The sequence below is a fragment of the Tenrec ecaudatus genome, chromosome 5 (assembly GCF_050624435.1).
Source record: "Tenrec ecaudatus isolate mTenEca1 chromosome 5, mTenEca1.hap1, whole genome shotgun sequence".
Classification (NCBI taxonomy): domain Eukaryota; kingdom Metazoa; phylum Chordata; class Mammalia; order Afrosoricida; family Tenrecidae; genus Tenrec; species Tenrec ecaudatus.
In genome coordinates, this window is record NC_134534.1 from 91,957,079 (window position 1) to 91,983,833 (window position 26,755).

The 26,755-nt window shown below is 39.4% G+C and overlaps 1 protein-coding gene across 2 annotated transcripts in view; it reads left to right on the forward strand.

Annotated features, from left to right (window-relative positions):
* Positions 1-4,639: 4,639 nt before the first annotated feature.
* SPTLC1 (serine palmitoyltransferase long chain base subunit 1) overlaps positions 4,640-26,755 on the forward strand; it is a 61,344-nt gene continuing 39,228 nt past the window's right edge. For both annotated transcript variants that reach the window (XM_075549749.1, XM_075549748.1), the window contains exons 1-5: positions 4,640-4,792; positions 7,112-7,219; positions 10,130-10,224; positions 20,656-20,749; positions 23,618-23,690. In XM_075549749.1, coding sequence (XP_075405864.1) covers positions 4,736-4,792; positions 7,112-7,219; positions 10,130-10,224; positions 20,656-20,749; positions 23,618-23,690 — 427 coding nt within the window. In that variant the 5' untranslated portion in view covers positions 4,640-4,735. The remainder of the gene's footprint in view (positions 4,793-7,111; positions 7,220-10,129; positions 10,225-20,655; positions 20,750-23,617; positions 23,691-26,755) is intronic.

Consider the following 26,755-nt stretch of genomic DNA (forward strand, 5'->3'; position numbering starts at 1 on the left):
TGTGGTATTTCTATTAGGCAGCATTAGACAACTAAGTAATGCTGTATCTAACCCTTTCTTCCGATGACTGCTCTAGAGGTGGACATATGACAAAATGCAAATATTATTCTGGAAGCTGCCTGGGAAAAGGATATTTCTAGACAAAATCTTGGAGCCTCGAAAAAATTGTTTTCATTGCCTTTTTCCGGACTTTAATGTGATCATGTGGTGCTGTGGCCATCTGGAGTCGATGATAATCTTAACATAGCTCAGGTGCTGAGGAAGTAGAGATTCTAGCTCATCACAGAAGTACCATTGAACAAATGATAAAATTGCTTCTCCCAGGCCTCCTTGGTATTTGGAATCCTTAAAGGCATTTACGTAAGTTATTATTAGATAACCTCTTATTCGCAGCCAAATGAAATCTAAACTGATCTACATTCATTTATTTCCGTTATCTATTGCTGAGTAGATCCTTGATGGCCTGCTGGTTATGCCTTGGGTTGCAAACTACATGTTCAGCTGTTCAAAACCACTAGCCGCTCCATAAGAGAAAGATGAGGCTTTTTACTCCCATAAGGAGTTCCAGTCTAGGAAACCCACAAAGGCATTTCTATTCAGTCCTATGGGGTAGCATCGAGTCAGAAGCTACATGAGCATTATTGCTGGGTAACAAGCCATTTGTCATAAAACATAGTAATTTATATTACCAATTACAATTCTGTAGGTTGGCTATGCTCAGCTGGGAAATCCTCACCTGAGATGTCAGCTAGGGTTGTAGTCATATCTAGGGATGAGGCCATCTGGAGACATGGGTGGGATGCATGTACAAGAAGGCTCACAGCTATGGATGGCAGCTGAGGCTGTCGGGTGGGGGCTCAGCTGGGTTATCAACCACTGCACCTCTTCATGTGGCTTGGGCCTCTCATAGTATGTTGATTGCTTTCTAAGACAAAGCATCAGGTAGGGAGGAACAAAAACGCATGTTACTAGATGTTCAGGCAGATATTGCAAATTGTTTTTTTTAATGATCTAAGCTTTACAGTCATACAGAAGCATTCCCCGTACATGCTATTAGTCAAAAGCAAATTACAGAATTACCCCAGACTCAAAGTATGAGTCCTGGAAGTAGTGGTGGATGCAGCTGGTTCGCATTGGTTCAGCCGAATCAATACCGAATTTCTTACAATGGCACTTGAAATCAGAGTTCTAAGGTGAGCAGCTACCCAACGTGGAAATCACAAATGACACTCCTTACACTTTTTTAACATTCATCTGCCCAACAGCGTATTCTAAGCGTCTGTAGTAATAATGTTCATTCTGTCCATAGGTATAAAAAAGTAGACAGAATTATGCTTGTAATATTTATTCATTTTATAAAACTCATTGTGATGATACTGCATATACCCTTATGTTTGTTACTTCAGTAAACAAGCATATAATGTACCAAAACCAGAGGGTGACATGCTGTCATTCGGTTTAGCTTTGCGTTATGCTCCAAATGCCCACAAGCTATGAGTGAATCATGCAATTCCTGAAAGTGTTCAAAGAGCTAACAGTATTGTCCAAACAACTGCTGTAGGATGAACATATGTTCAGAGAAGAGAAGTCGCCTGTCTCTAATTTATCAGACACACTGACTATTGTCTGATTGGCTTACATCTAAAGTAATGGAATCCTACTCCTACACTGAAAAGATGGTTAAGGATGAATCACATAACCGATGATCCTTGGGAAAAAAGCAAAGAACATTGCAAGTGAGGATGCTAATCAAGAAGCAATACGGAAATTTAAAAGTCTTGCTTTTGTCAGGTATTATTTAATACTTATTAATATTTTAAAACTCTTTCTTAGAACATAATCTAGCTTTGTGGTCCTCCTTTATTGTTCTTAAGTATGAACTGTATGAAATAACAAATGCCCTTTCAATTTATCATGTTTTTTTAATATTTGAAAAGGGCATTGGGGCAGCGAACCGGAATTATTTGAATCCCACCACTGACTGGAAGGACTAGTTTGGTGGAAAGGCTAACTTTGATGACTAGCTCCCAAACCAGTGAAGAACTTTAAATGGTGAGTACTGGAGAGCAATAATGGTCTTAAGTGATGGTCAGTAAACTTTAAGTGATGAGCACAATATAACAATACCGGTTGCTACCCTGAAGACAGGAAAACACCGTGAGAAGGCCAGTTACATGGTTGTAGAGGATTGCGGGGACACTCCCAGGAACCATTCTTTCTCTCCTACTGGGTAGCAGGATTGGGGCTGAGAGCTCATGAATAGACCTTGTATGGTCTATCCTTCTCTCCTTTATACAAATTGAATCACTAACAGGTAGACCCAAGTAATTTGGGGCTCATGAGACTTGATTAGTGTTGCTGAGGGCCTCTGAGAAAGGTGTTCTCTTACTTTTTAAAAAAATCCTCAGAAAGTCAGTCTCTCTCTTTGCCTGGACATGAACATGATGGGCTCATGCAGAAGTGAATGCTGTTGTATGTTCTTTATGACTAGTACAGAATACTGATCTTAAAATGATCTTAATATTAGCTTTAAAAGGAAGTTTTGACACAGGTAGCAGAGCAAAAATCTCAACAAAACAAGTAAGGTCTTCATTTGACTTTTTTGAACCACAGAATTAGGAGACAAAAAGGTATAAGCTGAAGCTCACCCTTTAAAGTTTATACAAATGATATTTGAATGCGGATCACTGTCTATTTTTCAAGGCTACAAGTATACTTACAAACAGTAGAGTGGGAGTCCAGAAGTTCATGGGATGAGAGTGGAAGTAGGAGAGTAAAGAACAATTAATGGATGATTGAACTATATGGATGAGCTTTAAAAGATTTCTAAACTTATAAGTCTGAGTAAATTTTATATCCCTAAAATATTAAAAATATAAACAAGAAGGGACCTGGAGACACATTATCTCAGTAAAAGTTAATTGCAGGAGTAGTTTCAACCATGTGTACTCAAAACTATGTTTTATGGGCAATTATATCCCCCCCTAATTTTATTATACCGACGATCTGACTTTAAAACTCAAGCAGAAAGTTTATTCCACTCCATAAAAAGATGTTACTTCATTGCTTATTATATGTAGAGTACTAAGGTCAAGGCTCTTGAGCATAATACTTAACATTCATTTACGTGTTTAAATATTATAAATGGATAGTTAAAGGTACAATTGGCTTGATTTGAATTTTTATAGGACAGGCTGGAACTGCCCTTTTGGGGGTTCAGGGGCTGTAAATTTTAACAGAAGCACAAAGACTCGACTTTCACCTGCGGAGGATCTGGTGGGTGTCAACTGCTAACTTTGGATTTTAACACGTGAAAGAGCTTTTCTGGGCAGAAACCAACCCCAAGGCACTGAAGGAAAAAGACTGACAGACTACATTAAATTGAAAATGTAGGTCGACAAGACTGTTCTGATTGGGCTGACAGATAGTGGTTCCTGGATAGAATGGGAGAGAAATATTGAGCCGCATTTAAATTCTTATTTAAAGAGGCATGGGGCAGGGAGGAAGTCAGACAAACTGGAACCACTAACATTATATTCGTAAGCCTAGAATGGGGCCTATCTTATAATCACCCTTTAATGAAAAAACAGTGGCATACAAATTGAAGGGACCTTGGTACAAGGCCCAAAGGAAAACAACTATTCAAGAGCAAAGCTAGAAGACAGGGGGCAAGGAAAAGAAAGTATTGAAAAGGGAATAAGCTGAGCACAATGCAGTTACTGTCACCCAACAGTATGTGTGGAAATTACCAACAGGAAACCTAACTTGCTATGTAAACTTTCACCCAAAACACAATACAATATTGTCCAAAATGTGGACGGGACAAAAGACAATATAAAGGTGGCAAAAATGACACTATGTACAAGAGAGCGAAACAATGCCTGGTCCTGCTATCTTCACAACTGTTACGACTGGGCCTGTTGCTGCAGCCACTGTGTCAATCCACCTCCTGGAGGATTTTCCTCTCTTCTGCTTTTTAACCAAGTCTGACGTCCTTCTCCATACTGGGTTTCTCCCCATAACAAGTCCAAAGTAAACGAGCCAACCTCTCATCCTTCTTGCATGGGATATGTAGACAGAAAAAAAATAAAGAAAAAACTCTACAAGATAATAAAACAGAAAAAAAGCACGTTGTGGATCAATACTGATCCTTCGATATCAATTATGTTTAAGAAATTCCATGCACACGTAGGGGCACCCCCATACCATATTGGCCCAGACATGAGCTCTCTTCAAGGTTGTACGCCACACGTGCATCCGATTTTGTAAGGGTGAAGGCTTAGACTATGCTTGAAACATTCAGTGCTGTATGTATGGTCTATTTTTGTATTTTTATACAATACACTCGCGGCGGACTTTAAATATAAGGAATGTTTGCTATTACCTTAGTCACATTCCTTGTTATTTATGATTCACTTCTCCACTCTGAAAACCCAGTACGGGGACCACCATTAATGGACAGGTGGTAAATGGGAGTGTGAGGGACGTCACCTTTCGTTTTGGGGCCCTGGCACCAGGGTGGAAGGATTCTAAAAGTCAATTATTACCCAACCGCACGACTAAGCCCGTCCTCGGCGGCCTACGCCTCACGGCACCCAATGCGCAAGCGCGGGGCGACGGGTCCCGCCCCTAACCTCCTCGTCCCCCGCACGCGCCGGCACGTCACCGCGCAGCGGCGCGCACCCGGTGACGTTTCTGGGCCCCGCCTCCCGGAAGGGAGCCCCCGCAGGCGACTATGGCGGCCGGCACGGAGCAGTGGGTATTGGTGGAAATGGTGCAGGCGCTTTACGAGGTGAGCGGCTGGGTCCCAGCGAGCGGCGACGCCGTGCGCCCGGGAAGAGGCCGGGGCGCGGTGGGTGTGTGGCGGCGGCCTCGGTGGGCCGCCACGCCCGACTCTGGGCCGAACGCCGAGCTTGGCCGGCGCACGCAGCCCCAGCGGCGGAGGTGGGCTAGGGCAGGAGCCGCGTCCTGCCGGGCGCCCAGTTGGAAATGACAGGAAGACGGGGTGGAGGGAATAGGAAAACCGCAGGTTTAGGGGGATCTGCCGAAATTCAGGTCCTTGGCATGCTAGGTAACGGGAGAAAAGATCGTAGCAAATCGGAGCCTGCTTTTGTCGAGACTCAGAAAAACCGAATTATTTGTCATTTGTGAATATTCAGTCGTCTATTCCGCATACCACCCTTTCTTATTTAAATCTTAGTAAGGTAAGGCTCAGCTTTCCATAGATTTGTTTAATGACGAAAAATGAAGGCTTTTGAAAGGCTTGGCACGTTAGGTATGTAAGTTAATATAAAATCACATTCTATTTGGTAGACATTGTCTCCCTGTGGATGGCTGAGCTCCTATGTACATCTGAGCTAGCTGCTGCAGTAGCTACTAACCACGCGTGCCTGTTAAACATCTAAAATGAGACGGGTGCAACTCAATAATTGAATTTAAGAATTGTATTTGAAGTGCATTTAAATAGCCGTGTGTGACTAATGGGCAAGGCATGGACAGCACAGAGTTAGACTTTAGGGGTGGTTCAGTGCATAAATAGACCGAAGTCCCAGGGCTTACCCAACTTCCCCCCATTTAAAGAGAATTTCACTTTTCTTTTGCTGATTTAAAAAAAACTTAATTTGATGATGGTGACCTCCATCCAATGCAAGAGCTTTTCCTTAAAAAGCACTTGAGAGAGAAGATAAAACTCCCTCTTGTCCTCACATGTAATTAAAGTGATGTCCAGTGTTAGTTAGAGTGACTAAGATAGGAGCCACTAAAATGGAATTCTTTTAAAGGAACTTTTTCAGTCATGTTCTGTAATGTATTATTTGCTTGATTTTAATTTTTTGAAGCCTCCATTTTACAATGAGACTGAATACAATGAAACTAATCAAAAGTGAGATTTGTGAGAAATCCTCCTGTAGATAACATTTCCTGGAAAAGAAAAGGAGCGGCATTTATGGTTTTTAATAATTTCACTAAATACCGTATATACAGTTTATTCCTAAGTGAATTTCATTCAGGGGAATCAGACACAAATCATATTAAAGAGATTTCTGCTCTGGTGGCCAGTATCTGTACACTCTGTATGTAGAATTTGAGGAGCCTTATGTATGCATAATACATTTTAAAGAGTAAGCATATGTGTGCGCATGCATGCATGCATGTGAGTGTCACATGTATGTTGTGTTTTAAAGTTATCTGTGTGAACAATTATTGTAAATATCAAAATTCTGGATTTTTTTTTCACTGTGGTGAATCATTACCACTTTCTGTCTTATATTTGGGGGGGAAACTGTATAGATATCTACGTGTTTTTTAAAATGTTTCCTCAGTGTCAATGCATTGGGGTAGAGCACACGATAATGTACAGCCTGGAAATGTTTGATGTGTGGTATCTACTGCATGTACTTGACATACCTAGTTGTGCAAATCATAAATAGTAATCTAGCCTTTCACCTGGTAACCTCTGCTTCAAATAAGACCTGAAATAGATACTTTCATTGAAATACCTTTGTGCCTTTAGACACAGAGTACACTAGTCATCCTCTGGGGGGAGTGTAGTGGAAAAGAGATCTGCTATTTGAGTGTTTATAAAGTCTTTTTTTTCCCTGTCATGTTACAAGAAAGGATTTAAAGAGGTTTGTTTGCCAAGGATACAGAAAATATAATAAGATGTGTAAACCCTTTAAGAATTGTGGAAGCTGGTTTCCAAATAACTCTTTTAACTCATTCGGGTAAATCATGGTAGTAGAAAAATTGAGATGTTTTGTTAGTCATTTCCTACCAGCAAAAATTTAAATTATTAGAAATACCTGATATTTACTCTTGTTTTACTTTTTGGACATGTTGGGCCTTTGTGTCCGATTTCATGAAAAAAACAAAACTAACAAACTACCATCTCCCCGCCCCCCAAGAATTTGAGGACTTCTTTCTCTAGAAGGAATTGCCTACCATTAGAAATGGAGAAAGGTTTATGTAAAAATTCAGAGAACCGTGAGGGTAGATGGTAAACGGCTTGATTGATGTAGTAGGCAATATATGCTTATATGCTAATTTTTATGTTCAGCATTTGGAAGTTTTTATTTCATGTCTTGTTTTTATTTTGGTTTTGACTCATTCTTAGGCTCCTGCTTACCATCTTATTTTGGAAGGAATTCTAATACTCTGGATAATTAGACTTCTCTTCTCTAAAACTTATAAATTGCAAGAACGATCAGATCTCACAGTCAAGGTAAGAAAATAACTTTCTGTTCATTTGACATAGCATTATCGTTGCCAAGTTTTTCCAGAAAGGATGGTGGTGGCTCAACTATATATCTTGAAGAGCTTTTTGTAACATTAGGACTTCAAGAGAAATGAAATCTGAGGGTAGCAAGTGGAGCCAAGAATAAAGTAAATGCTCAAACGCATACCATGCTGTGGTCCTGTGTGCTTTATTTACTAAGGGTCAATAGCATGAACAACTTCTGCATTTAGAGTGCCAGTTTCTGAGGTTGGGTGAGATGCTCTGGAAAGACAAATTGTTCTTTTTTTAAATCATTTTATTAGGGGCTCATACAACTCTTATCCATACATACATCAATTGTGTGAAGCACATTTGTACATTCATTGCCCTCATCATTCTCAAAACATTTGCTCTCCACGTAATCCTCTGGCATCAGCTCCTCATTTTTTCCCTTCCCTCCCTGCTCCCCCCTCCCCGCTCCCTCATGAACCCTTGATAATTTTTAAATTATTATTTTGTCATATTTTGCCCTGTCCGACGTCTCCCTTCACCTACTTTTCTGTTGTCCGTCTCCCAGGGAGAAGGTTACATGTAGATCCCTGTACTCGGTTCCCCCTTTCCACCCCACCCTCCCTCCACAAGACAGCTTGTTCCTCTGTGAGCCTGAGGGAACTATTCCTGGACATCATAAAGGAGGCTTGGGATTGGAAAGAATCTTTCCCCTGTACCTAAATTGAATATTCATGCGCTCTGTTAGGAAGCAGATGTGGCTGGAGAATCGTTGGGGTTGCCTGCTTGGAATCCTTTAATATGAGGGACTAGGAAGGGTCTGGTAAAGACACTTCTCCAGCACACTCAGGAATGCTTATTCCTGTCAAGAGCCCCAGGTACAGAAAGGAAGAGCAACTTAGACTACAGTCCGAAACGGGCTTGGATTATTTCCTGTCTAGCACCCACGGCCTGTAATAGAATCCTTCAGGTGGCTGCAAGAGATATTTTCTCATAAAAACCTCTGAAATTTTGTACTACCAAGCAGCATTGAGTATGACACTATGATGGATGGAGCCTTTTTACTTTCTTTACTTCCTGGAGTATTCATAAGAAAAAGTGCAAATGGAGAATAATTACCACATATAATTGTCTCCAGGGTTTCATTTACTGTGACCACTGCTGTCCTCATCATTAATTAAAATTAATCATTAGTGTCTACTTGGGGGTGCTATATTAATAGTAATTAGCTAACAAAATGGTTCACGGCAAATAAAATTCAAAACTCTGGGTAAGGCAGAATAAAACAGACTTATTGTATAATTTTTCTTAAGAGTATTTAATACTCCTTGGATATTTGATTCTCTGCTTGAGGGGGGAGATACTTGTCCATAGGTCCCCCACCCCTTTTTAAAAATGATGACAAATTTGTGAGATTAGTATGCTGTGATGTACTCTCTTTATAGCATTGCAGTAGGACTGGACTGGCCAGGTCAGAAATCCTGTCACCATTTACTGTCCTCATCATTAGCAACTTCTAAATGATTCTGTGGCTATGAAATAATTCTTAGCTTAACTCTTTTTTTTTTCTTCTACATAGTTGCTTTTACTTCCCTCCCTTCCCTATGTCCCTCCTTAGCTCAACTCTTGAAGAGATTTTTTTTTAATACTCTTAACTTTGAGTTTGAATGTATCATTCCACAGTGCACATTTTAAAGGTATGATACCTAAACAATTTTAGAATAACCCCTGAAATCAAAACATAGCCACAGCAAAATTCAATAATTCCCGACACATTACACTAAAAGCTGGAGGAGGGAAAACCCATATTTTGAAAAACTGTGTTTTTACTTTAAACTTACAGCAATATAGAAGATATACCTTCTCAGTTTTATGGGTAAGCAGCGTCCCTTGAATGATAGGGATTCTTGAGTTGATTCAGAGAAGCTGATAGTGTTCATTGTTGTTTTCCTGGCTTTCGATGGCCTCCTGGTTTTCTCTGTAGAGCTATTGGGAGAAACAAATAGGGAATTCATTGGTTACTTTGTTCAAATGTTTTTGAGTGACCAAGTGGCAGGTGAACACATTCTTGACCCTGTCCTGAAGAAACCTTTCAGGAGCTTATGTATATCCCATATATACTCGTAAATAAGCCGAGTTTTTCAGCACATTTTTATGCAGTTTTGTGGTAAAATTAGGTGCTTGGCTGATATTCGGGTTGGCTTATACTTGAGTATACACAGTAAGTTTGCTAAAAATAATGAACTAGAACTATAAGGTAAGAATTACTACGGCTGTCACATTAACTTAGTTACTTGTCTGATTTGTTTATGAAAGAATAAGGAACTCAGAATAGTCCAGATAATTTGTAATGTATAAAGCGAAGATAAAAGGAATAAAATGGTAGATTTTTTTAATGAGAAATTTTAAAGCAGCTAAATTCTATGGCAATGGGTGACTTTTGCATATTTCAAGAACTTCTGAATCCCTGCAGATGACTTATAAACACAGGACTCTGAGCTGGTTGATGTTTTCACCTAACCATCGCTTCTGTACAAACTTAAGGCTGTGATGTATCTGTAAGAGAGGGTGAGCTCGCTGATGTGAAACCCTGCGTCTTTCCTCTATGCTTCAGATTCTTTTTCTTGCTACCTATCAGTAATAGTTATAGATTCTACTTCCTGCACAAATACATAAAATGTTCTTTAACATTTAAGTCATTCATAAAACTACATGGAAAAAGACATTTTGGCTTGTTATAAAGGGTGATCATTCACCAAGCTAAATGGCAATTCTGTTTCATTTTTAGCCACAATACCTAGGCACTCTTTCTAGCCCTTCCCCTACCATTACAACCGTCTAAATATTTGATGGAACTGATACAAAGTGACTAGCTCTGTGTTGCATCTTAATTTCTTGTTTCCATAGGAAAAGGAAGAATTGATTGAAGAGTGGCAGCCGGAACCACTTGTTCCTCCCGTCTCCAAAGACCATCCTGCTCTGAACTACAACATTGTTTCAGGGTAAATTGATCTTGATACTTCAGGGATTTGTATTTGCTTTTCTGTAGGTATAGTCAGCAAAGTACATAGGGTTTCATGCATTCTTTTTTTTTTTTTTTTTAAATAGATCCAAAGCATCTAATTGGATTTAATGGAAATCTTAAACCATAATTTCTTTTTTTTTAATTTTATTTTATTTGGGACTCTTACAGCTCTTATCACAATCCATACATATATCCATTTTGTCAAACACATCTGTACGTATGTTGTCATCATCTTTTTCAAAACATTTTCTTTCTACTTGAGCCCCTGGCATTGGTTCCTCATTTTTCCCCCTTCCCTCTCCCACCCTCCCTCCCCAAAGCCCCCTTGATAATTTATAAATTCTTACACCGCCTGCTGTCTCATTTCACCCACTTTCCTGCTGTCCATCCCCTGGGATGAGGGCCATACATTGATAACTGTGATAGGTTCCCTCTTACTCCCTCCCCCACCTACTCTTACCCTCCTAGTATCACTGCTTCCATTATTGGTCCTGAGGGGTTTATCTGTTCTGTATTCCCTGTGTTTCGAGCTCTTTTCTGTACCAGTGTACGTGTTCTGGTCTAGCCAGATTTATAAGATAGAATTGGGGTCATAGGAGCAATGAAAGAGGAAGCATTAAAAAACTAGAGGAAGGTTGTGTGTTTCATCCGTGCTATACTGCACTCTGACTGGCTCTGCTCTCCCTTGTGGCTATTCTGACAGGGGGTTTCCAGTTGACTATTGATGAGCTTTGTGTCTCCACATTGCCCTCCCCCTCATGCCCATTGATAGGCTTTTTGTTCCTTTGTTTTGTTTTTGTTGCTGCTCACCTAGATGGTTGCTTGTTTTTCTTCAAGCCTTTAAGACCCCAATTGCTATATCTTTTGATAGCCAGGCACCATCAGCTTTCTTCACCACATTTGCTTGTGTACCCATTTTACCTTCAGTAATCATGCTCGGGAAGGTGAACATCGCAGAGTGTTGTGTTAGTAGACCAAAGTGTTCTTGTGTTGAGGGAGTACTTGAGTGGAGGCCCAATGTCCATCTGCTATCGTAATACTTTATAAATAAATATATGTGCATCACTCTATTCCCACATTATTGTATATAAATGCATTTACATATATACATGTCTGTATTTAGACCCTATTAATGCCCTATGCCTCCCAGTTCTTTCCTCTATTTCCTTTTACTTTCCTCTTGTTCCACTATCATGTTCAGCCTTCATTTGGGTGTTAGTAATTCCTCTCAGCTACATTGCCTTTGATCAAGCCCCTCCCTCCACCCCCCCACCCCCTGCCCCAAGCATCCTATGTCTTCCTAGCCATCAATTTTAGATCACTTATTTTCCCTTGCCCTTGGGTTTGACACTCCCCTCTTTCCCCCCCATTTCTCCCTCTCCCATGTCCATTATTCTTTTTTAATGGAAATAAATCATTTAGAAATTTCTGAGAGTCAAAAATAGTTTTTTTAATATAAAAATTGTTTTAATGACCAATAGTAAAACTTTCTTTTAGAAATCCAAATAGCATTTTTAAAAAGCCCTTCCTTTTGGAATTAAATTTAGTTCTTTAAAAGAAAAAAGTCTTCCCTAAATAATACATGCGTATAGTAATATTTCAAATGGGAAGGACTTACGATTAAAAAAAATGAAAAACCACAGCTTTTTCCCCAAACTTGTTTATGATTTTAGGTCTGTCCTAGGTTACTCACAAAATTCTAGCTACTAAAAACATGCTTTTATGCTGTTTCTCAGTTCATCTACTTAAAAAACAAACCTACCGAAAACCCTCACTGCTACTGAGTTGATGCTGACTCATAGTTACCCTATGGGACAGGACAGACTTTCCTGTAACTTCTGGGGGAGTAAAAGCCCAGGGCATTCGATCACATCCTATACCTCTACTGAAATGATTAGCTGGCTTTTCTCATTGAATCACTTGCTATATTAAATTGGACTGATAACTTTAAATAATTCTGAATATACAGAAATACAATTATTTGACCGAAGCAACAATCCACTATCCTACTTTTCCTCACCTTACTCCAGAAACAAATTATAATTATTTCTTATTTCTTTAGTGTTTTTCCTATTATTTACCTGTTTTTTTCCTTCAAGGAACTTACTTATACTATTTTTTTCCCCCTTCTCAAAAATTTCTTAAATTATGGGGTTGAGGGCTGGCTCTCTATAGTATACCTGCACTTGCCCTCCCTGGCCCCTAATCCTCTCTTGTGACTTAAACAAAAATTTATAAATTATTTTAATTTTCATGTTTTACACATATTTTACCATGGGTTGACTCAGACACATTTTAGACCTCAAAGTGACATCTTTATTCTTTTTAATGTGGTCTTTTGCAGCACCTTTGCCCAATGCAGTATATCATTTCTCTTGTTTACTTACACTTCCATGATCATTAATTATGGATCCAAATAAAATTAAATCCCTGACAACTCAGTCTTTGCTGTTTGTCACAATACTTTTTTTTTTTGGTCTAATTATGAGGTTTTTGGTTTTCTTTATGTTGAATTGTAATACTGAAGGCTGTTATCTTGGATCTTTATCAGTAAGTGCTTCAAGTTATCCTTACTTTCAGCAAACAAGTTTTTATCATCCGCATATCACATTTATTCATGAGCCTTCCTCCCATCCTAGTGCCAGGTTGTCTTCATGTAGTCCACTTTCTCAGATTATTCGATCAGCATACAGATTGAGTAAGTATGGTGAACGGATACAATACTGACACCATTTCTGATTTCAAACTATGCAATATCCTCTTGTTCTGTTCCCACAATTGCTTCATGGTCCATGTATAGGTTCCTCGTGAACGCAATTAAGTGTTCTCCCACAAACTATGGATAACATTGTGAAGAACAGGAATTTGAGAACTGTGTCCACACAATTTTTTAATAGTGCCTTCAGTGCAGCTTGGACTTCTTCGTTTAGTACTAAAGATTTCTGATGATATCCCACCTCTTGAAGTAAATCTATGTTGATCAGTTAGTTCTTTTGGTCCAGTGACTATCTATATTCCGTCTATCTTCTTTTGATACTTTCTACATCATTCAATATTTTGTCCAAAGAATCTTTCATTATTAAAATTCAGAACATGAATTTTTTCTTTAGTTCTTTCAGCTTTAGAGTTACCGTATATACTTGTGTATAAGCTGAGTTTTTCAGCACAAAAAAAATGTGCTGAAAAACTGGAGTTTGACTTATACAGGGGTCAGTGGTACCCCAGCAAGGTGTAACATCTTGCTGGTGCTCCGCCCCCCTCCAGGTAATGGGACAAGTACACGTTATCTCGTAGGTGATTGCCGTTTCTCTGTTGTTCATTCAAAGCCCCGCTGACGCTGCAGGGCTTTGAATGTTTACTCACATCTAACTAATCAGAGCTGTCCTATGACATGGACGGCTCCAATTTGCAGAAGCACCCGTAGTGATTCACTTAAAGCGGCAGCTGAACTGGTAAGGATGTGTCTGTGGCTGCGCTTTGTCTCTCTCCTCTGGTCTCTGTGTTAATTCACATCCTTCATCCCCTGCCCACATGGACTCCCCACCCCCCCCCTCCTCCTGGCTAACACATCTTGGTGGGGGGGGTGGGGCATTACCATGAAAGTTCTTTTTCAAAGTCTTGTTTTTTTATCCTATTAGAAATGGATACTCTTGAACCAAAACAAAAACTCCAGTCATATGAGTCTGGTTTCAAAATTAAGGTTGTGTCAACAGCAGAAGAGAGCAATAACAGTATTGCAAGTAGGAAATTTTGTGTTGACGAAAAGCAAGTGAGGGAGTGACGGAAAATGAAGGCTGTCTTGGAACAGATTCCAAAAGCTATAAAAGCTCGTCGTGGTTTAGCGTCTTTTTATGGAGCTCTAGAGAGTGAATTGCATAAATGGGTTATGGAGTGTCGTCAAAATGGTTACTGCGTAATATGCATGGAAATCCGCATACATGTTCTACAAATGGCTAAGGATGACAAATATAAAGCACCAGGCATTGAAAAGTTTGCTGCATCAGCAGGATGGTGTACCTGCTTCGTGAATAGGTTTGGCCTACTATATTTGAGAGAAAGAACAAAGATTTCCAAGAAATTGCCATAAGACCTTGAGGAAAAAATTATGTCATTCCAATCATTTATTATAAAACAAAGAAGGATTTATAATTATGACCTGGCAGATATTGGGAATATGGATGAAACTGCCATGACTTTTGATCTTCCAAGCAATAGAACTGTGGCAAGTTTAGGAGAAAAAAAACATTTTTCTCAAAACCACAGGAAATGGGTTCTGGGAGCTGCAGGCGTCGGTGCAGACATGGCCAAATCCAAGAACCACACCACGCACAATCAATCCCGGAAATGGCACAGAAACGGCATCAAAAAACCTCGGTCACAACAATATGAATCTCTTAAGGGGGTGGACCCCAAGTTCCTGAGGAACATGCGCTTCGCCAAGAAGCACAACAAGAAGGGCCTGAAGAAAATGCAGGCCAACAACGCCAAGGCTGCGGCTGCTCCCGCTGAGGCCATCAAGGATCTTGTGAAGCCCACAGAGGTCAAGGCCAAGATCCCAATGGGCGTCAACCGCAAGCTCAGCCGACTGGCCTACATTGCCCATCCCAAGCTTGGCAAGCGGGCTCGGGCACGTATTGCCAAGGGTCTGAGGCTCTGCTGGCCCAAGGCCAAGACACAAAGCAAGGCTGATGCTCCAGCCAAGGCCACAACTCCAGCAAAAGCTCCCAAAGGCGCCCCTGCCCCAGCTCAAGCTCCCAAAGGCCCCCAGGCTCCCACAAAGTAGAGTTCTCTGTGAGGGCGAGAGGGACTGGTGTGAGCCCTGCGCTGCTGCCTGCATGGCGCTGGTGTCTTCTTGTGCTGTTTGTTGTACAAATAAACCCACGTGGCGCTGAAAAAAAAATACACAGGAAATGAAAAAAAACACTTTACAGTTGTTCTATCAGGTTTGGCTAATGGAACTAAGCTGCTTCCTGTCATTTTTAAAAGAAAGACCTTGCCAAAAAAGATCAATTTCCCACCAAGAATTACTGTGCGTGCACATGTTAAAGGCTGGATGGATGAAGATGGAACAAAAATGGTCTGGAAGAAATTTGGAACCGACGACCAGGAGCAGCCTTAAAGAAAAAGCCATTGTTACTTGTTTGGGATATGTTCAGAGCCCACCTATCGGATGACATAAAGAAAAAATGGCAAAATCTAGTAAAATTACTTTATCCGTTAGTCTAGGTGGGTGTACATGTGTACTTCAGCCTCTGGTTGTATGTTAGAATAAGCCTTTTCAAGACCGTGTGCGAAGGATGTGGCATGAATGGATGTCATCAGGTCAAGCCCAACTAACAAAAGGAGGAAATCTCATGAAGCCTGACATAGAGTTAATAGCAAAGTGGGTTTGAGATGCCTGGGAAGCCATTCCAGAAGTCATGGTGCGACGTGCCTTCCAGAAATGCAGTATTAGTAATGCTATGGATGGCAGTGAAGACTGCGCTTTGTATGAAAATGATAGCAGTGATGGTGATGACGGCCATCTCAGTGAGGACAGCGTCTGTGATGACCTCACACCAGCTGAAGCTCTGCATTGGGATGTGGATGGTGATGAGGAATCCAGTTTTGAAGGATTTTAACTCTTTACATTTTAGCTTGGTTGCTGATTGAGCTCAGGGAATAGTACTCTTAAGGTATCATTGTTGATACCTTCTTGTTTTTGTTGAACCTATTTTCCACTTAACGGTGCTAGTTTACTAACATTAAATGGCTTGTCCTTATATTTATGTTTTTAATTTAAAATAAATATTTAAATACATTACCCCACTGTTGTCTCAATTTTTAGTAATTTTATTTTCATTTGTTTTGATTATTGAAACTCACCAATAGCTTCTGCTTTTTCCACCCTAGGCTTATACTCGAGTCAATCAGTTTTTCTGGTTTCCCAGGTAATAATTAGGTACCTTGGCTTATACTCAGGTCGGCTTATATTTGAGTATATACAGTAATCCTTTTTGTTGCTGTTGCCAATTTGATCCCATAGAGAACGTAAGACTCAAAACCGAATTTTTTGTTTTACTAGTTAATCCAAACTACTGTTGTATTTCAATAAGACTTCAGAGGATATTTTTGGTATGCTTTAAAGATTACTTATGGCAGTAGTGTTAGAGGTTCGCCAAATTACCATGGCTCTAAGAAATTTAGAGTCTATGAAAATTTGAAATTCATCTCTATATATTCTATATTTTCCATCTTTTGATAAAAAATTTCAGTGATGAAAATTTTTTGATCCGAATGTTCAGAAATGGTCATTGGATACATCTGGTGCTTCTGGCCCAACAGCAGTTATTCCTGCAGGCAGTCGGCCACGCTTGCAGTTCCTCTTATTATTATTTTTTGCTCGTACTCTCGACTCCCTTCCTTCCTCTCATTGCAGGTGAATGTAGTCCAGTTCTTTTGCCCTGCACGACTACGTGCAGAATGTTAACACAGGTGCTCCACATCAAAGAAGGGACAAGACGAGATGCCGCAAACGTGATTAGGCTGATTAACTGCGATGTTCCATGAATTCATAACCCTAAAACCGCAAAACCAAGCCCCATAAAATTTTTATTACATTTTAGCACCTCCGATAACTTCTTTTATTTATTTAGGCATTATGGTAAATAAATTTATCATACAACTTTGCCAATTCAAGTATTTACAGGTGCAACATTTACAGCAAAAACCGCAATAGTGCTTAATTGATGTGGCCTGTTCACGAGAACTGCATCATTGGATTTTGTACATTTAAATTCTCAATCCATTTAAACTGCTATTGTTTATGGCATAAACAAAAATAATGTTTCATTTTTTGGTTCTTGGAAGCCCACTTTTTCCAGTACCATTTGTTGAAGAGACTCTCCTTTTCTTATTGAGTGGACTTAAAAATCAGTTTAAAATGGTGTTAAAAATTACTTTTGAATTTTGAATTCTGTTCCATTGCTTTTTGTATCTTTTGTCATATCGGTACCAGATTGATTACGATGGCTGCAACTTACATGTTAAAACCAGGACATGTGAATCCTACTACTTTGTCCTTCTCTTTCCACATTGATTTAGATATTTGATGCCTTATGCCATTTTATAAAAAGTTGAGGATTATTATTATTAATGTAAACAAGGCTGTTGGAATTTTGATAGGGAATATGTTTCATCTAAATTACCTTGGAGAGTAATGGCATTTTAATAATATTCAGTTTTCTAATTCATGAACATGGAACATATTTCTGATTATTTTTCTCTAATCTCTTTGAATAGTGTTTTATAGTTTTCAATGGATAAAGTACTACACATTCCTAATTAGAGATATTCCTAGGTATTTTATTTAGATGCTATTGTAAATGGAATTGTTTCCCTTTCATATTTCTCGTTGCTAATTATGGAAACCCAGCTGATTTTTGTTTGCTGAAACCTGAAACATAGCTAAATTCCTCTATTTGCTCTATAAATTTTCTGTGGACACTTTAGAATTTTCTCTATAGAGGATCATATCATCCATTAATAGAAATAAGTTTACTACTTTTTTGCCAACTTGGATATTGTTTGCTTTTTCTTGTCTTATTGCTCTGAATGTAAGTGTATTACAAGGAGAAAACTCAATTTTCTCCATTAAGCATAATATTGGCTGATAGCTTCTCCTAACAGCCAATTTTAAAAATTACATTAAAGAATTTCTCTTCTGTTTCAATCAGTTTTAGGGTTTTCATGTTAGGTCAGTTTACTCAAGAAGCAAATACAGTGACACTCATCTATGTGTAAGAGAGCTTTACATCAAGAAGTAATTAAATACCAAGCAAACATCCCAGTCCAGTCCAAATCAATTCCATAAGTCCGTTCCTAGTCCTCAAGTCCCTCTTCAGACTCCTGCAGCCACATGCAGTGATGCAGAATGCAGGAAGATCACAGGCCTCTGGGTGCCAAGTCATGGGGATCCAATGACAGTGGTCACTTCACAGGGCTCTCAGCAACCAGGGTCAGCCAACAGGAAGGTGAAGGCAGAGAGAGAGGGGGAGGTTACCAGGGCACTCCTTATGAGAAGGCCGTGCCATCAGGCTGTGACCTGATTGACAGGCTAAACTCTACCCCTGCACTTGACCTGAAATTATGTAACTACCACAGTAGAGTACTGGATTTTTTCAAATTGATAGAGATGATCATGTGTTCTTTGCCTTTACTGTGTTTGCGTGGTGTTTATTTTTTTATGGTGAACCATCTCCATGTCTTTAGAATACGTCCTATTTGGTCGTGGTGTGGGAGCTTTCACCATGATACTGGAGTCTGTTCACTAGTGTTTTGTTAAGAAGTTCCACATACATCTGCGTAAGAGGTGTTGCCTTGTCATTCTCTTCTGGTGTCTTTGCTTTGGGTACCAGAGTTCGTTCTGCCTCAAAGAACAAATTGGAAGTATTTTTTGAGGGGGCAGATTTTAAACAGTTTAGTGTCAATTCTTATTTTAGTAGAATTTCCCAATGAAGCCATCTGATTCAATAATTCTTGGTTGTCATTGGGAGCTTTATGATCACTGATTCCGTTTTTTGTATTTTATGGCTCTGATAAACTGTTATATTCTTGGGTCAGTTTGTATAGGTTTTTTGCTTCTAAAGCTGTATCCCAATTCACGTCGGTTAATTGTTTTGTTCCAGTAGTTATGCAGAACAGTTTGTTACATTGTTGTTAGGTGATGTTGAGTCTGTTCGGATTCATAACAGTCCTGTGTGAGACAGAAGGAAGGACTGCCTGGTCCTTACAGTCATTGCTGTGTTTGAGCCACTTGTTACAGAGACGGGGTCATTTCGTGTTGTTGAAAGTGTTCCACCTTTTCCCCAACCCTGTACTTTACTGATCATGCTGCCCTTCTCCGGGACTGATCGCTCCGATCACATGTCCAAAGTACATGGAACAAAAGCCTCCCCATCCTTATTTCTAAGGTGCATTTAGTTGTAATTCTAGGACAGACATATTCATTCCTCTGGCAGTCCATAGTGTAGTCAACTTTCTTTGGCAACGCCATAGTTCACGTGCATCTGCTTTTGTTTGGTTGTCTTTTCATTGTCCAGTTTATGCGTGCATATGAGGAAATGAAAAAGACCATGACCTACCAGGGTCAGGTGCACTTAGTCCTCAGAATGACATCTTTTCTGTTTATAACTTTAACGAAGGTGTTTTGTTTTGTTTTTGTAGCATATTTGCCAGGTACCAAACATTGTTTGATGTGTGTGCACGCGCGTGTGTGTGTGTGTGCGCATGCGTGTGGGCCACTGCCATGGCCCTTGATTGTTGTTCCAAGAAGAATGGGATCCTTGACAAATTCAAGGTGTGACAGAGGCCTGAACTGACTCAGTGGCAACAACAGTGACAAGTCTCTGTTATCTGAGGAATCACAGTTAGGGAGAAATATGTTGTAGGTTGTCTCTCTATAATCTTTCTTTCCTCTCTGTAATGACTGCTTTTATTTATTTAATTTTCACGTGCTTGATCAAGTATTTCTAGTATAGATTTAATATTTTTCTCTTCCTTATTGAGTAATGCAGGGGTTTACTTGTTTATTTCTACTTCTATCTTATAGCACTGTCATCTTTTATGATGTTGTTATATGGTATTTTAAAATTTATTTTACATCTTCTTGGATTGTTGTTTATCAGAATCACAGATTTTGTACTTTTACCTATCTTTTTACCAGTTTCTTTGCTGATCTTTGGGTATTTTTGTATTTCTTCATTCAACTACTTTAGAGTTAAAATCCCTTTTTCCTTAACTCTGTCCTCTATTATATCCTCCACTGGAGACTTAAAAAGAATAATGTATCACTTACTGTATCTCAAGTATCGATTAGTAGGTTTCTAAGTGGAAGTACAATCTTAAATGATAATCTAGCATTAAATTTAGAAATCAGAAATATATTTTATATATTGTTTTAGTGAATATATGTATACATTTATTCTAAAACCACTTAACAATGTAAGATAATCACCATATTACTACTTGCCTAATCTTAATCTTCTTGTCTTTCCTATATATCTTTTTCTTGATTTTTTTCCCCTAGGTTATTTTATTTAACTACTTATTTATCAAACAAGTGTAAAGTCAAAGCAGAGACTTTACTATTCATCCATTAGAGTTCAAGTCCATTTTATTTTTTATTTAAATAGGACTGCGTCGCCTGTTAAAAAGAGAAGTAGAGGTTGCATAGCTGATCATCACTGTACTCGCTTCTAAATTTCTTATTGAACGTTGTGAAATGAAAGAGCTAGAAGATTAATATGGATGTAGGGCACAATTGTAGCACTTCTTGATTATGTCTGAAACTTGGGTAATGTTATATGTATGTGTCATGTGCTGTGAATGTGTGTTGAAGTATGCAATATTTTGGTTTTTTTTCCTCTAGCCCTCCAAGCCACAAAATTGTGGTGAATGGAAAAGAATGCATAAACTTTGCCTCATTTAATTTTCTTGGATTGTTGGATAACCCTAGGGTAAAGGTGAGTAGCGCGTAATGCTTGAGTAGTATAGATGACATTACTGAAAGGGCATAAAATGAGGGGAAAAATGCAGAATGTCAGAATGGAATGTCTGTTTGTTATTACAAGGGAGACTACATCATCTAGTGTGGGTTAGTGTTTTTTGATGGCCAGGTGTGTTAGACTCGGTCTAGAGACACAAAATCAGTGACAATCATGTATATATAAGAAAGAAATTTATATCAAGAAGGCATCCCCAGCCCAGTCCAACTCAAGTCCATGGGGCTTCTGTTAGCCGAGGCCCTCTTCAGAGTCACATAGCTGCAGGCTGATGATGCAGAAAGGTAAAGCAGGGAGCTCCCAGGCCAGTGGGTGCAGAGATGTGTGCATCTTAAGAAATATGGCAGGGCGCTGGCAGTTCCCCAGGCTGGTGTCCCAGGGGGCCCAACCCTGGAGGTAGACACAGAATCTTAGTGAGGAGGAAGGTAAAGGACAAGAGAGAGAAAAATCTCAGTCTTAAAAAAGGAGGCATTATCAGACTGTACCTAATTGATAGGTTGGACTCCACCTTGCCACTTTCACACAGGTTCAAGTTGACAGAAAATCTAGCCGCCACACCAGGGAACTACATAAGTAGACCTGATTAATAGTCTGAGAAGTGTCTAGGAAATTGTTACAGTACCTAATGGGATTGTGAGCTTGAAAACATTTTTGAGGAAATAATTCTTTGCCGTAAGGCCAATAAAAGCATTAAGGGACTGATTACTGACAAGATGGTTGACTTAAACAGACAAGCTACCCATACCCTCTACAACAGAGACAGAAACCAAATTAAAATCTTTTTTTAATTAAAAAAAAAAAAGAAACCAAATTGAACCAGAATATATATGCCATAGAAATCAGATACCCTTCAGGACCAGGGGTGTGAGTGGCGATACTGGGAAGGTAGAGGGAGGGTGGATTGGAAAGAGGGAACCGATTACAAGGATCTACATGTGACCTCCCTGGGGGATGGACAACAGAAAAGTGGGTGAAGGGAGACGTCGGACAGGGCAAGATATGACAAAATAATGATTTATAAATTATCAATGGCTCAGGAGGAAAGGGGTAGCGGAGAGGGAGGGGAAAAATGAGGACCTGATGCCAGGGGCTTAAGTGGAGAGCAAATGTTTTGAGAATGATGAGGGCAATGAATGCACAAATGTGCTTTATACAATTGATGTATGTATGAATTGTGATGAGTTGTATGAGCCCCTAATAAAACGTTTTTTAAAAATCTATAGAGATAATAACTGGAGAAAAAAAGAAATTAGATACCAATGATAATCCTGGAAACCTGAACCTCGAAGGAAAGGATAAAGAAGTGGATTGAATATTAGCTGGAAGAAACTGAATGAAAACCATAAGCAAAGACTTACACAGAGCAGTAAATTGTCAAGTAGCCAGACACAGCATGGTCATTTTGAATTTTTGCAAACAACATTTCAAATCCTTTTTTCATATCCACCAGGAGAAAAGTGACCACCTAATTGCTACCAAGTAAATACATTATCACGATATCCTAGGCACAAAAAACCAAAACCAAACTTACTTCCATCCAGTCAATTCTGACTCATAGCGACCTAGAGGACATGGTAGAATTGCCCATATGGATTTCTGAGACTATAACTTTATGGGAGTAGAAAGCCGCATCCGTCTCCCACTAAGGATACAACGAGCAACTTTAGTTCACCCAAAGAAACAAGACATTGTAGTTCGAACAAATGACCAAAATACAGAGCCAAAACACATTCCTGAAAAAGAAATGGCACTGAGACTACCTTATAAGGAATTTAGAAGAATGCTATTTCTGTGTATTCACTGTTTTGATAGTATGTACAATGGATTGAGAACTCCCCCTCCACCACCCTGAGATCAGAGGAACTCGATGGGAGTACCTTGCTGTCACTGCCGTCTCCCCTGAAAGGGACCACATACGCATGTCCTGTCTAAAGTGGAAGGAAAATGTGGAACACAGCTCAAAGTCATAAAAGTCAGAGTGAGTGGTTTAGAACCCTCAAGACCATAGCTTGGAACATATCTCACCCCATGGATCAATTTCCAGCCAAACAACGTATGAGATGAAGTGAACACTGTAGAAGGGCACACTCGTAATCACTCATTAGATCTCAAAGGCAGCGTTTTCCCAGGGACAAAGTTTAAAAGGTTGGAAAGGTTATGAAAGAAGGAAAAACAAAGGGAAGAGGGAGAACCACAGATATAAAGGATATTGTAATAGGATATTGTTGATTTCATTTCTTGAGATGGGCTATGCAAATAGTGTCTTTTATAAAGAAATAAAGAGCCCTCCAGATTCCTTAGCCCTCAAATCTAAAGAGTGGTCTGAGAGGCTTAAAGAAAAGAGGAGGAAAGTGAAACTGAAATGGGCTTGGAGTCTTGTGACAAACATTCACTTCAAACAACAACACACACACCAAAAAAAAAAAAAAAAGGAAAAACAGAAACTGGAATCACAGGGTAGAAGTAGGGTGAGTGATTTTATATTGTGGGTATGGCAATCAATGACATGAAAAATATGAATTTTTTAATGGGAAACTGATAATTTGATTTTAAACTTTCACCTAATTCACAATGTAATATATATATGTGTGTGTATATATAAATAAAAGCAGGAAGACATTGATTTAATCAAGTTTTGAGAATCAAACTGATATAACTTTCCAATATTTTACATTATAAACCTAAATCTTTACATTTATGATTCTTATCATTCTTAGCATTGTTATGATTCTAACACAGAGAAGCTATCCGGGTTAAAGAATAGGAAACATTTACTTTGTGCTCTTAAAGAGAAATTGTTTAAAAATATTTATTTTTAATTGAATCAAGGCAGCAGCTTTTGCATCTATTAGAAAGTATGGCGTGGGAACTTGTGGACCTCGAGGATTTTATGGCACCTTTGGTAAGTTCTTCTCATATTCTTTTTCTTTCTCCCTTCAAGATTTAGAGGAGCCCTGGTGTAGAGGGTATGCATAGACTGCTCACTGCAAGGCCAGCAGTTCGAAACACCAGCTGCTCCACAAGAGGCTTTCTACTCCCATAAAGTTAGTCCAGAAAACATGCAGGAGTACCCTGTCCTGTATAGGGTCTCTATGAGTAGGCATTGACTTGATGGCAATGAGTTTGTTTTTGGTTCAAGAGTTAAGATTCAATTTTACTTAAGAACACCTTAGAAAATGTATCTTTATTGTGTTATTAAGCTGATGTGTGCTATTTGTTGCTAACTTGTAGATTGTCTTGTTTTATTTTGGTTGGAAACTATTGGTGAGAACTGAGTTGTTCTGAGTGTGAATATACCTTGCAGAGAGCAGAGCTGTAGGCACATTTCAGGATGACCTCTGTCAGCAGGACAGAAGCTAACCTGCTGTTGTAGATGCCTAAGAGACAATGGAGCTAAGAGACCGTTTCCTCTTATCACACAGGAAAATGGTCAGGTGAGGAATCCAATCGTGGGGTGGCTGTGAGTTCTTCAAAGAACTCAGTTTTCCTCATCTTGTTCTAGTATCGTACAGCACCCTACTTGTCTACACAACCAAAGCCAAGTGGTGAGTTTGGAAAGGAAAAGTACAGTACACCAGTGTTCTTTCAGGCAGGGGGATTACACACTTCTCCCGCGGCCACTCCATTGGTGAGAACATAACCCCATCCAGGCTCAGCCACAAAGGAAGTTGGAAAATATTTAGGGAATCATTTTCTGGGAGGAAAATAAAAGATAGATTTCAGGGGGATAGAGTAGGTAACTTTTGGGGTTTTGGAAATGAAGTTGGAATATTGTTGAATTCCTTGTGTCTTGAAGACCCAAGGGTAGGCTAATTAAATATTTTCATGAGTGTGTGATATTAAATAATGTAAAATTTCTGACTTAGAATCGTCAAAGAAGACCTAGACATTTTATGGTTATATTTATTATTATTTGTTTCTGAAAATGTCATTAAATAATTGTTCAAATGGTTATGTTGCTGGAAATAACATGCTTACTTAAATATGTAAGACTTAGTGGACACAGAAAAAGAAAAGCATCTGAGCTCTTCTATTTTCATTTTTATATCTGTGTATTTGTTATGATGTTTTATGTAATAAATACGTTTTATTTAGTAACTAATTAACTGGGTAGTTAAATTATTAGTATTGACACAAATGAAGTGAGTTAATACCCAAAACTTCTTCTGCTGGACAGGATTAAAACATTTTTAATAAGAGAATATTTATTAAAGTCTTAAATGGTGCAAGGAGAAGACAAAGACTTATTATCCAGGTGAAGAAAAGTATTAGCACAAGGTCATGATATGGTGTCCAAGAGACTGGTCCAGCGGCCTCCACAAGGCACTCAAGACAATACTCATGACTGTGTGACCCCTAGTACAGTGATCTCCATCAAGGACACACCCAGATGAGCCTCCAAGCAGGGGTCCTCAAACTACGGCCCACAGGCCACATTCGGCCCACCGAGGACATTTATCTGACCCACGGGGTGTTTTTGCCCCGCTTGTTTTTTTCCTTCAAAATAAGATATGTGCAGTGTGCATAGGAATTTGTTCATAGTTTTTTTTAAACACTATAGTCCGGCCCTTCAACAGGTCTGAGGGACAGTGAACTGGCCCCCTGTTAAAAAGGTTTGAGGACCCCTGCTCCAGAGTATACTTATTGCTTCTCCTTGGCTGGTCAGGATTTGCAATGCATTCTGTCTGGAGACAAGAATATTCACACCCCAGGTGGATGTTCAGAGACAATTCAATGGTGTCTTAATCCACATGGGGGACTGTGCAATGGACTTTGGGCTTTCACTGTCACCCATAGCCTTCTGCAAACAAATGTTCAGAATTTAGACTCAATAAAATTTCTTCCTCTGATCATGGATTTTGTTATTTACAGTCCTTGGTCACACAGGCTTGTGTGCTCCTTCCATGTGGACTTAGCTAACACCTCACCTAGATGGACCCTCACTTTAAGATAAGCCTTTAAGACCCTAGCTATTCTTTCTGATAGCTAGCCCTGTCGTATTTCTGAACCATACTTGGACGTAGCATCCGTTATCTTCAGTGATTGATTCTTGAGGGCAAATATCCAGCAGGGTCACATCAGAAGAACGAATTGTTTTTAGATTAGAATTTACAGTTAAGTGTGAGCTCTAAATCGTTCATCTAAGGTTTTAATGTACCCCTAGTCTACTGTAGTGGCAGCTTTATCAACTTGAGAGAGAATGTAAAAGCTCCCTGGGACCTTTAGTAATTCCAGTAGTATCAGTAATTGAGCTAATGGTATAGAATTTAAAGTGCTATTGAGATAGGGAAAACATACATCTATAGGGAAACTCTTTAGATTCAAATACATAGTGTTCACTTATGCAGATTTTTAAAATTTAAGTGAATCAACCCTGTTTAATAAAATAATGAGGGTTAAACACAAGGCACAGATTTCAATAGTGCTCATTCACTAAGGCAAAATCATGTCTGCAGGATAAAGATGTCACAAAGAGCAAGGAAATATGAAAATGGCAAGTACAAAATTGCAGTCTTTGTCTCACATTAGGGCATTTCCAGCTGGAAGGGAACATAAGGGGATTATATTCTAACATTTCGTCTATTCAGGAGGCCCAGCGAGGCAATTAAGAAACTGGCTCCAGATTGGAGTAGGAGGGTGGGTAGTGCATGGTAATTGGGGTGTGTGTTAGAACTGGACTTATTTGGGAGAAAGCAAGACTCAGAATAACAAAGGGGAAATTCCTGGGATTCCAAGACAGTGCTATCCAAAGGTTGTGGTGCAGCCTGAGCTGTTGGAAATTCCAGGCAAGAAACAGAAAGAATGTGCTACCGGTAATGGGGAAAGAGAAAGTACAGTGACGTAGTGCAAGTTTGTGCCCCACAGGCCTAGAGCAGTATATGACTACCAGGAATCGGTTCACAGACACACATTACCCAGAAATCCTTTCTGCTGGACACAGGAATGCATGCTCCTCACCCCAGTCAT